General features: G+C 30.4%; 1 protein-coding gene across 1 annotated transcript in view; it reads right to left on the bottom strand.

Annotated features, from left to right (window-relative positions):
• Positions 1-4,677: 4,677 nt before the first annotated feature.
• Positions 4,678-12,869, bottom strand: part of LOC117181334 — a 12,076-nt gene continuing 3,884 nt past the window's right edge. The window contains exons 2-3 of the mRNA XM_033373895.1: positions 5,899-6,111; positions 4,678-5,824 (exon numbers count right to left, since the gene is read on the bottom strand). Of these exons, the coding sequence (XP_033229786.1) occupies positions 5,703-5,824; positions 5,899-6,111 (335 nt within the window). The 3' untranslated portion in view covers positions 4,678-5,702. The remainder of the gene's footprint in view (positions 5,825-5,898; positions 6,112-12,869) is intronic.

Genomic DNA, 12,869 nt, shown 5'->3' with positions numbered 1-12,869 from the left:
TAACGAAAAAATCGCATTAGACGTTTCTTGTCCCTTACCCGAAACAAAACTAGGAAATAAATACATTTTAAATATCCAAGATAGATTAACAAGGTACACAGTTAATTGGTGTGTCTCGAATAATTAATTGTGCTTGATTAGTTACTCTTGTAGTCTTCTGAAATTGGCAAATAGGGCATGCTTCTACGTATTTCTTAATTTCTTCATCCATATTCTTCCATTCACCAATTTCTCTTGCTTTTTGAATCGTATTTTTCTCTCCAATGTGGTTGGCATGAGCTTCTTTAATAATGGGTTTCCTTTCTTCTTTAGTTAATTCTCTGGTTTTATTTAAACATATATGGAATCCTATTTCGGGGTAATAATTAGATAGATATTGCAATATCTCCAAAAGTATTTCTTTTTCTAATGGTGTAAAGGTTGGATCACCAAAAATCAATCTTACTATTGTCAATCCTCTATCTTTAAAGTCGGTTATCAATAATCCAAAGTAACGTACCCAATTTTCCTGGTTATAATCAGGCATATCAGATTTTTTTGTCTCTTTGAATAGATTACTTTCTGAATTTGGTTTAACTTTAACTCTATCATTGGTTATAGGGCTTTCTTTCGATTCTAAAAATTCTTCATAAAGTTGGTTGTCTTCTTTTTCTTCGTCTTCTTCTTCTACTTTTTCCTCTTCTGATCATGAAGATGATGAAAGTTCTTCGTCGGGTAAAGGTTCTTCTGACGGTTTTTTCATTTCCCTAATAGCTATTTTAGGTTTATCTTTTCATGTTTTTTGTTCAATAATCATTGGTTTCTTACTAACAGTTTCAGATTTTTCACTTTCTGTATCAGCATAATTATTATCTAATGGCACTGTGGTATCTTAATGATTTACTGTTTTTTTATTTTGTAGTGGGAATAATCTTGACAAACAATCGGCTGCTTCATTTTCTTTTCCCTTTACATACCCGGTAGTAAGCATTGAATTCAGAAAAATTAAGAATTTGTATTCCTATGAATACGCGATTTTTCCTCCGTCTAAAGATCCCCCAACGTGAACAGAAAAAGGGCATCCTATTCCTCTCAATCGACTTAGTCAAATTTAACGAAAGCATTTATTTAACCTATTTTTCATTACTAAATCTTTTTATAACTTATAAATTCGAAAAATATTCAAATGTTTATTTATTTATATTTTAATAATTTATTTAAGCGTCTTAAAAATGCAACAAAGAAATTTATGCAAATGTGTGAATTTAAATAATTTTTAACTCTAGAGGGGCAGAGTTGAGTTGGTGAGAATTAAAATTTGAGAATTTACATTCCGCATGAAGGAATTAAAACAACTTATTACACATATTTTGTGAACTTATTGGAAGGAATTAAATAAAATCAAAATATGACCACTTCTATGGAATAAAAAATATCTCTGTGAGGTGTGTTGCCCGTACAATCTGAAGGAATTAAATACATTGAAAACACGTTCTCTTTGGGAGAATAGAAAACTGTGTGGCGGTCGCTATGGAAATAGAAGTGAGTACGGTTAGGAGGTATCTTATTCTTATTGTGTCATTTTAAACAGATGGAAAAATCGCGCATTCAAAATAATATAATAATCTTTACTTTTTCGCTGAAATCTGAAAATATTAATTTTTCTCTATTCTACGCTTATTACGGAATATACTACCTCGTATTTGTATTCTTCAAGGCGTAATCTCCATCGAAGTCATCTTGAACTAGGGTCTTTCACGTTGTGAAGCCAAACCAAAGCTTTATGAACGTTTTGAATCTTAAAGGGATTTCCTAGTAGATACTGTCTCAACCTTTTCACTGCTCAAACAATTGATAAAAGCTCCTTTTTCTCTAGTGCTATAATTTTCTTCTGCTTTGTTAAGTGTTCTATACAAGGTATCCAAAAAGTCTCGGGACGGTTGGATATTTCCTCAGGTAAAATATTTTTCAAAAAAGTGAAGGTCATTGCTGAAGTAAATTTTAACGAGGAATTCAATTGTGACCTTCATTTTGACCTTGAAGTTGACATTCATGGCTTTTTGAAGGTCAACTTTGTTTTTTAAATGGAAATACCCTTTTTACATCTGCAATCGTTAGAGCGGAAAATTCTACGTTCAGGTACGTACCCAAATCATAGGTCAATTGTAACGGTCAAGGTCAGTTAGAGGTTACTTGAAATTAACAAAGTTTTCCAAGAGGTCAGTGCAATTCCTGAAGTAAATTTCAACGAGAAATTTAGTGATGAGCTCTGTATTGATCTTGGTGATGATCTTCAAGGGTTTTTCAAGGTTTTTTCAAAGCAGTTTACGTTTACGTTTAGCATTACCCAGGAACAACGACGTGGACGTAGTAAATTCTGTTCCCTTTGGGGTGCTTGATAAGCGTGAGTCCCCTTGCCTCTCACGTGTCGGGGTGCTTGATTAGCGTGAGTCCCCTTGCCTCTCACGTGTACTTTATTAGCGTGAATCCCCTTACTTCTCACGTTTCAGGGTGCTTGATTAGCGTGAGTCCCCTTGCCTCTCACGCTTCAGTGAAGATGTTCGAACTGAAAATCTTGAGCTTCTTGACAAAAAGCTATGCGATTGTAAAAATGAGTTACAGTATTACGAATCATCTCTCTATCAATCAAAGTAGCCTGTTGCAGAATCCGATTCTGCAATTCATCTAAGCTTTGCGGTTGCGTTGAGTATATTTTTCTCTTTAAACAATCCCAAAGAAAATAGCGTCAGATCAGGAGATTTAGCAGGCCACTCAATTTCACTCCTTCTTCCAATCCACCTTTGAGGTAACTGAGTATCTAAATATGCTCGAACCTCCCTACCGTAATGAGCCACTGCTCCGCCCTGCTGGAATCAAATATTTTGAAAATTATCGCCTGTAATCTCCCTTATTCTTGGTACAATTTGGTTTCTGAGAAGCTCTTCATATGCACGGGCATTGAGATTACCATCGATGAAGAAAAGTCCTATCAATGTATCATTCAAGATACCGGCCCAAACATTAATCTTTTGTGGATATTGTGTGTGACTCTCCAACATCCAATCAGGATTTGTGTCGGATTAATATCTACAATTTTTCCTGTTAACTTCACCTTTTAAAGTGAAAGTAGATTCATCTGAAAATACTGTATTGTACAAGGAAAGAGGATCTCTATTAATTTTGTCCATCATAATTACACAAAATTCAACCCTACGACCAGGATCGTCTTCATTGAGCTCTTATACCAGATGAACTTTGTAAGGATGGAAATTCTTGCTTTTTAAAATATTTCGCACTATTTCAGGAGCAACATAACGCTTATCACTAGCTCGACGTAAACTAAGGTGTGGGTTTTGAACAAATGCTTGGGCTATGTCCATCTGCATCTCCTCAGATCCTGCAGATTTTGGCCGACCAGTTCTCTGAACGTCCTTGATAGATCCATGATTCATACAGCGCCTTACAGTTCTTTCAATTGTTGATTTTGAGACAGGATTTAACTCTTCTCCATTACAGATACCCTCTCTCGTTCCGAAAGTTTAGCTTGCGCCATAAATATCTTTTAGCGAAAGATAGTAAGTATGTATTCATAATACGTAAATTTAGTTTCGATTCGTAATATTCGTATGGAAAAACGGTATAAGACTTATGGTGTCGCCTTAGGTATTGACTTAGGTATCGAAAAACGGTATAGGACTGTATAACTCTTCGGGGAGGAACAGAACTCTCACCAAAAAACCTGGAACTTTTAATGAAAACTTTCCTTATGATTTTACAATATTCAAAACGCTGTAAACAAGATCAATACAGAGCTCACCAATGAATTTCTCGTTGAAATTTACTTCAGGAATTACACTGACCTCTTGGAAAAGTTTGTTAATTTCAAATAATCTCTAACTGACCTTGACCGTTACAATTGACCTATGACTTTAGTACGCACCTAAACGTAGAATTTTCCATTGAATTCCTCGTTGAAATTTACTTCAGGTATGACCTTCACTTTTTTGAAAAATATTTTACCTGAGGAAATATCCAATCGTCCTGGGACTTTTTAGACACCCTGTATACAAAAAGGCATAGTAAGCTATTAATTTAAAAACCGATTTGGATAAGTTGAACAAACGTTATGCTAATATGATTGATTACATTTAGCGAGGCTGTTTCATGAATTCTGTTTTTCTTTTACTTTCTCTATTTCTGATGTAATTGTGACAGATATTTATATTGTGTTTACAACAGATTGGCTTACTGACCCTCATTCGATTCTCAGGTATCAAAGAGAGAGCACCTGTTCGTGGGCCTTGAATAATTTCATATTTGAATTAAGGTAAAGGCTAGGGGTACTCGGACGATATTTTACGTAGTGAGGTTCTAGCTTTAAATTTGAACGGAAAATTATATATTTTTAACGATTTTTCAATTTCACTTTAAAGTTAAACTACTTTTAATAATGATTTAAGCAAAAAAGGTTTTTTCTGGAGTGATTATTTTAAAAATACTGGAACGTGAAAATAGTATAACCTAGCTGCTGTACTCGGATGATTGCAAAATCAGATGTCTTTTGAATAAATTAATTATATAAGTTATCTTAATGAACGTAGAATAAGTAATTTGAAAAAGGGAAGTATAATTAAACAATTTTATTATAAAATCGAAATACTATTATGTTTAATAAACACATGTGTGAAAAAAGGTTTTAGTTTTCTATTTTCTCTTTTTTAATTTTTATCTTTGCTAGCAAAACTTCCATTTCATGAGTCGCTATTGATTTATCCAATTCTTCTAATTGAGTCGCTAGATTCTTTCAATCTTCTCCCAGTTGTAATTTGGTTTCTTGGAATGATTCAGATTTGAATGATTTTTTTTCTCTTTTATATATATATATATATATATATATTTCTTTCTTTGCAATAACTTTTTCTTTATCTCTTGACAATTTGTTACTACTTCTTGCTTTTTTCCCTTTAGTTGCTCCTTTTTTTCTCTTTCCTTTTTTTTCTCTTTTATTTGTTGCTCCTTCATTTTTTTTCATCTTCTTTCATTTGCAAAGCTTGAAGTAAGTCTTCTCGCACAACCAGGCTCATCCAACTCATTAAAGGAAAATAACGAATTTTTAGAACTTGTGCGCGGAGGGTTGAGACGCAGCGAGGGGAGACAAATTAGTTCCCCTGCCCATCGCAGATGACGCAAATTGGTGTAAAAAACGCGTGCGCGGGAAATTGCTTGTTGTCATTTGTTACTATCACGTGTTGTCTGGTGCTATCACCGTACGAGACCACAACCGCAAAACGGGTTTTCGTATGCCGGTATCACTTCAATGAAAAGGATTTCTTGAAAACGCAAACTGGTATGGTTATAACATATTAAAAAAACTTTATATCACAGGTCAACTCTGCCTCAGACAAAATAAAAATTCATGCGTATGCACATTCTAACTCTTTTCGTAATTATCTTCATCTACTAAAAATACGAAAATGAAAGCAAAATTAAGTCAATGATAAACGTAAAATGAGAAATTGAATGATAATTATCTTTAACTTCTTTTTTTGCATTTCTTGTTTTCTTAATTTTGTCGTTATTAATCCTTTTTTCTTAAATTATTTTACTAGTCAACACATCTACGGAAGGAGCATGCACATATATGGCGACCAATTATACATGCTTTTGTAGGTCTCCTGCCCATCGCAGATGGCGCTGAATTTCGCCATTTATTTCCCACGTAGTTAACCGAGCCTGCGTACAACACAAGGTGGAAATTCCTGTGCATTTTTTTTATTTCGGAATTCAGGAACTGCAAATGCATATTTAAATGCAAGAGAATCGCCTAATTTATTTGAACTAGAACCTAAAAAATAAATTAAAATTGATTTCGCATGTACATATTTTTTAATTGTAACATAGTGCAATTACTACCATTACCAGTATCACTCGACTCAATGTTTTTTAGACGAATAATGTTAGAGTTTTTAATACTGTTCTCTGTGATCTTAAACTCATTAGGATTTAATGAAGTCGTTTCTTCATTATTTCTCATTTCCATTTGTTCTTTGTAGTTATTGTTCATGTCAATATGGCTACAATTATTTACGCCCGTCATCCTCAAATTTTTTGTTGCTAAATCCAGAACTTTATCTGTAATGTTAATTTATTATGATTTATTTATAAAACAATTTAGTTTTTTATAAACCGATTTTTTAAATATTTTCACACACCTTGAGAATTGCTTGAAAGACTCAAGCTGGTATCACATACACTTTTATATGTGCTACAATCTTTTAAATATACTCTATCTACACCTTTTTGTTCAATGAATGGTGTTATATTGGAATCGATAATATTTTTATCATCACAACCTTCAAATAAGAAATCACATTGTTCACCAAGCAACAATTCATCCTCTGTAATAGATGATAAAGAGTTTTGTTTGTCAAGCGACAGTTCAACATCAACATCCATTGATTGACTAACTTCTAAATTATTTTAAAAGGCAATTGATTAATTACAAAAAAAAAACATCACGAATTAAAAATAAATGATCATTGCAATGGTGATAACCAATTTTGAGAGCATACTGAAGCATCTAAGGTAATACTGATATTACTACTGATATTACAGTAGCTTTTATTTTTTGGCCATTCTTGACGACGTATTCCACTTCTTTGTATTCGCAAATTGATCGATGCTCTGATTCTTCATTAATGACATCAAAACAATCATCAGTACTAATTTAAACATTTTTTACAATAGATCTATCAAACTCCGAAGGCAGTACAATTTTTTCTGGTAATATTACATTTTCAATTATCACAGGCCCTTTGTTCTGACAATTAGATTCATCACAAATAGTTGAACTCAATATTATAGTTTCAGTGTCTTGATTATTACCTAAAGTACTTGAATCACAGTCTTCAATTTTACTCAAAATAGAACTTTGAATGCTCAAATCAGTTCCTTCTACATGAGCATGGCTGTTTATATCATCTAATAATAAAAATACATCATTCAAATAAAGTAAAATAACATAAGATTTATACAAAAATAACATAAAAAGCTTTTTCCATAAAAAAATTGATTAAATACTCTTTGTATGTATAAGACATTTCATTAAATAACAAAATTTTCACCACATTTTTTCCTTAAAATACGCCATGCTTCAAATAGCTTATCATATCTTATATCACCACTCCAAAATTCATCTACTTCATTTTTTTAATTCTTCCAATATTTCTACAGGAATACATACTTTTTCTAATAATTCTAAGAGCTTAGAATAATTATTTAATTCTGGTTGAACACCATTTGGTTTTACTGATTCTGGTAAAAGAATTTTTTTCTTTTTTTATTCAAGACATTGTAATTCACACTATCAGCATCAAACGTATACAATCCACAAGCTCTAAATCTATTTCGAATGCCTTCTGAATAGTTTTGAGATTCTAAAGCTATTTTCAATACTGTAGGAAAATGATGCTTTTTCAATTCAACCATATTATTTTCTAGTTTCCATAATCTATGCACTTCTCTATATCGCTCTTTCAAATTATAAAAAAAAATACATCAATTGGTTGAATGATGTGTGCCGAATTTGGATGCAATGCAATCAGCTCAATCTTACTTTCAGTGCAAAATTTGAGGAAAGGTTACGTTATATGTGATGTATGGTTATCAACGTATAAAATCACTGGAAATTCATACTTTTTTTTCAACAAGCCATTTGTGGAAAACATTTTTATATAGCTGAAAAATGTTGTTCCGTCCACCCAACACCCCAGCCTTCTGGTATAGCTTCTACTTCAGTAAAATATTTCTGTACACAATCAAGAAGTTAAGATTTTGTTACTGGAAAGCCTCTTGTCTGTCAGAAGATAATCCACTCTACAATTTGCTTTTCTTCTTGGACACTGAGGATTGTTGCTGGTCCTTTTCTAGTTTCTAAAGGAGACTTATTTTTGTACTTTTAATGCAAAGTACTTTTAGGAATCCCAAAAGTTTGTGTAGCTTGTTTAAATGAACTTCCTTTTCGGACTGCATCAAGTGCTTGGGCTATGATGTCAGTTGGATGTATTCGTTCCACTCGACGTACTTTTACATTATTTTTTTAAATCGGCTACTTTACGGTTTTCTTCTTTTTCTTTAACATTGTTACTACTTAATACTCTTTTTGTTGCTTAAATCACATGCAATCTCTTATCACTTTTACTATTCGACTTTATCACGTTCATACTCAAACGCCCTGGTAACAAATAATTCCCTGTACTTTTCTATGTTTCTGAAAAAAATCTAGTTCTTAAATATCTAAGTATTAATTTATTTTATACTTCTTATCTTCATAAACTTTATTTTGTTACTTATTATTACCTTCCTTGAATAAGTAACTTGTCACGTCACACGTAAACACGTGTCCGAGTACTCCTGTTTTAGTTTAGGAAACGAGGTTGGTAAAGTCGGACGCACCATAGCCCTTCGTCCGAGTAAGCCATACTCATTTTAAATGTAGATGGGGTATCCGGACGTTTATTATTTAAATAAATAAACATAATTTTGACAAAATTCAGTTTGAATGTAGTTTAGAAATGGGATTAGAACCATGGAAAATATAATACATAACTTCGACGTTCAATCATTTTTATTTTACACACTAAAATGCGATCACAAACAATCGCTCAGAACTCGAGAAATTGCCATCGATTCGTGTTTCGTGGACGTCCGACTGGAGATATTTTTTCTAATCAACGAAAAATAACTTTTTAAAATAAACTTTCATAGATTTTCATACATAATGGTTTACCGCATTTAAGTCAATTTTTAGTTCCAATAATTTTGATATTTGTGACGAATTATTCATTACTGTTTAAGATCGTCCGAGTATACCTTCAACTTTTTGCAATATCCGAGTCCCCCTGCCTTTACCTTATTTCTAATTCTTAATCCATTTAATTTTACATTATTGTTCATTCTTTTTAAACTTTTAAACCATCTGATTAAAATAAAAAATGAATCCAATTTTTTCTACTTTTTTTTTTATTTTGAAAAATGTAAAGATGTTTCCTTAAAATACTTAAGATTTTTGAATTGTAGAAAATTCTTTCTTCTGTCTTACGATCACGGCAAAATAAGATCAAATTAAAGCTATCATTTCAACTTCATTTATTTTTAGAACAAAATTAAAACTTCGACGACGTTTCGGCATCACTGCGTGCCTTTTTCACACTATCTAAATAATAATTATGATAAGCTAATACATAATACAAATAAATATAAATAGTTAAAAAAAAGTTATTATTTATTAGTAAAAAATATTTTTTTAAATAATACCTCAGTTTAAAACGATTTGTAAGCGAAACAACAATCATTCCAATTTTGGAGTCAATACGTGTCAATTTTTGGTGTCTTATTTAAAATAATTTATACGTTATTATAAATTTAAAAAAAGTAAGACTCCAAACAATTATTGAGGATGAGTAAAAGGAGAAAGTCTCATAAAAGTGAAGAGGCTTTTTCAGCATAAAAACTACATTATTAACGATTTTGAAACCATTCTAAGTGTTTTGGAACAACGACGAACATATGACTAGGAGATATATAAGGCGGTATATCGTTGATGAAGATAAATGCAGTAGATAAAGTGAAATACAATGATTGGTCAAGTTTCCATAGAATCACTGATGAGGAAGCGCGAACTTAAATTAAATTTAAATTTAAAAAATTTAAAGAAACATTTTTTGTAACTAAACTACGATGATATTAATTAATTATGCCTTGGTCAAGTTTATTAATATTAAAAATTTCATTTTGTAAATAAACAGAAATATTTCGAAATTATTTTATGAATATAGATTCAATAATACGTCTTTGATAAGTGTTTTTTTCAGTAGCCAATATTTTAATATTGCTTAAATCGAAATAGTGATTAGAATTCAAAGAGTGTTGTGACAAACCTATATTTAACTTACTAATTGTAGTCTCTTTTATGTTCGGTAATTCTAGTTTTTAATCTTCTCAACAGTTTCCTTAGATGTTGTATCGATGTTTGATAGCATTCCGCTTGATCTTGCTTTAGATTGTATCGAAGAAAAGCTTATCTTAAATCATAATTTAACAAAAATAACTAAGAATGAACTATTAATAGCCATTAGAACTGTTTTCTCTTTCAATAACAAATTCTATAAACAGATATCAGGTTGTCCCATGGGTTCGCCCTTATCTCCGGTAGTTTCTGATGTAGTATTACAAGATGTTGAAAAAAGGGCTCTCGATTTATTAGATTTCATACCCATCTTGTATAAAAGACATGTCGACGAAATCATAGCAATTGTTCTTTCCAATAAAATTGACCTTCTTGTAAACGTGTTTGATAGTATAGGGGAGAGCATAAAATTCACTCATGAAATTGAAATAAACAATGTTATAAACTACCTTGATTTACAAATAATTAAAGCTTCAAATGGTTCTTTAATAACTAACTGGTACAAGAAACCATCTTGGTTTGGGAGATATCTCAATTACAATTCACATAATTTATTTTGTCATAAAATGGGGTTAATCCAAAGGTTTAGTTGATAGATGTGTCAATTTCAGTGATGTGCAATATAGAAAAGAAAATTTAAATCAACTAAAAACAACGTTAGTATCTAACGACTATCCTCTTCCTTTAATTAATGACATTATCGCTGAGCGTGTACATGAAATTTATAACAGTACTAAAAATAAAAATAAATGGATTGATACTTACAATAAATTTGATTTAAAAGTTACGTTACCGTATATACAAGGTCTCTCTGAACGTCTACGAAGTTCATTAAAAAAATTTAACATAAATGTTTATTTCAAAAACATTAATAGTTTAGATAACTATTTATTAAAGAAAAAATATAGGGATAGCATTGAAAATTTGTCTTGTGTTATTTATATGATAAAATGAAAATGTTGTAATAAAGTTTATATAGGTGAAACTCGGAGGAGATTAAAAACTAGAAATGCCGAACATAAAAGAGACTGTACATTTGTGAATTTAAATACAGGTTTGTCACAACACTCTTGGAATTTTATTTGGAATGAAATTTTAAACATTAATAAAATTTACTAAAGCATAATTAATTGATATCATCTTAGTTTAGTCACAAAAAAATGTTTCTTTAAATTTTTAAAATTTTAAATTAATTTAAGTTCGCGCTTCCTCATCAGTAATTCTATGGAACCTTGGCTAATCATTGTATTTCACTTTATATGCTGCCTTTATCTTCATCAAAGATTTTCCGCCTTATTTATCTCCTAGTCATATGTTCGTCGTTGTTCCAAAACACTTAGAATGGTTTCAAAATCGTTAATAATGTAGTTTTTATGCTGAAAAAGCCTCTTCAATTTTATAAGGCTTTCTCATTTGACTCATTCTCAATAATCGTTTGCAGTCTTAATTTTTTTTGAACTTATAATAACGTATAAATTATTTTAAATATGACACAAAAAATTGACACGTATTGACTCCAAAATTAGAATGATTGTTGTTTCGCTTCCAAATAGTTTTAAACTGAGGTATTATTTTTTAAAAATATTTTTTACTCTAAATAATAACTTTTTTGAACTATTTATATTTATTTTGTATTAGCTTATTATAATTACTATTTAAATTCTCTAGAAAAGGCACGCAGTGATGCGGAACGTCGTCGAAGTTTTAATTTTGTTCTAAAAATAAATGGAGTTGAAATGATTGCTCTAATTTGTTTTTATTTTGCCGTGACCGTAAAACAGAATAAATAATTTTCTACAATTCATTATTGCATTGTCGGTCTAAGATTGGTTTGATTTGGTGTTTCCAAATCTTTACATCTTAAGATTTTCTTTTAAAATTTTCAAAATCTTTTGAAATAATCATTCCAAATATGTTATTTTAAACGTTTAGGTGACTCAATTTGGAAATAATTCTAAAATCATCCAACCTTTTAAACCTTCTGATTGAATTTTAAAATTAGTTTTTTTAAATAATAAAAAAAATTCTTAATATAATCATTTTAAATTCTGAAACTTACTCAATTTTGTAATTATTGTAAATCTCTTCTTCTAACTTTCAAAACATCTGAATATATTTGAAAATAAGTGGAATTTTCCTATTTATTTTAAGTTTTGAAGATCGAAGAAGTTTCCTCACAATATTTCGGTTTTATCTTTAGAACTTTTTTTAATCTTTATAAATATTCCCTAAGAATTAATTTTTTCACATATTAAATTTTTATTTCGTTCAATTTGACATTATTTGCAAATCTTGTTGAAACATTGAAACCACCAGATTATCTTTCAAAATGAGTAAGGCTTTTTATAATTTCTTGTTTTAATTTCGAAAACCTTGAAGAAGTTTCATTAAAGTATTTTATATTTTACATTAAAAAATTTGTTAATCTTTTAAAATATTCTCTAAGAATTAATTTTTCCAAATATATATATTTTTTGATTTTCAATCCATTCAATTTTCAAAATACGCTCAAATGATTCAAAAGCTGATTATCTGATTATCTGATTATTATACCATCTGATTATCTTTTAAAATGAGTCACATTTTTCTTTTTTTTTAATTTTTAAAAGTTTTAAAAGTTGTCCTTAACATATTTCAGATTCATGTTGTGCAATTTTTGAAATTATTTGTAATATTCTCTACAAATATATTTTTCCGTATATAAATTATTTTCAATTTTTCATCCGGTCAATTTTTAAATTATTGTTAAATCATCTTAAAACTTTCAAACCATCCGATACCATTCAAAATCAGTCAAATTTTTTAAGATTCAATTTTTTAATTGGATGGAGCCAAGTCTGGTGAGTAAGCGGGGTGGGGTAGCGGTTGCCAGCTGTACGACTCAACCAATTCCCGAGTCAGTTTTGTCCGGTGTGATGGTGCA

The sequence above is a fragment of the Belonocnema kinseyi genome, chromosome 10 (genome assembly GCF_010883055.1).
Source record: "Belonocnema kinseyi isolate 2016_QV_RU_SX_M_011 chromosome 10, B_treatae_v1, whole genome shotgun sequence".
In the NCBI taxonomy this organism is placed as follows: Eukaryota; Metazoa; Arthropoda; class Insecta; order Hymenoptera; family Cynipidae; genus Belonocnema; species Belonocnema kinseyi.
Note: the sequence above shows the minus strand (reverse complement) of the source record. Positions and strands in the feature narration are given on the sequence as shown.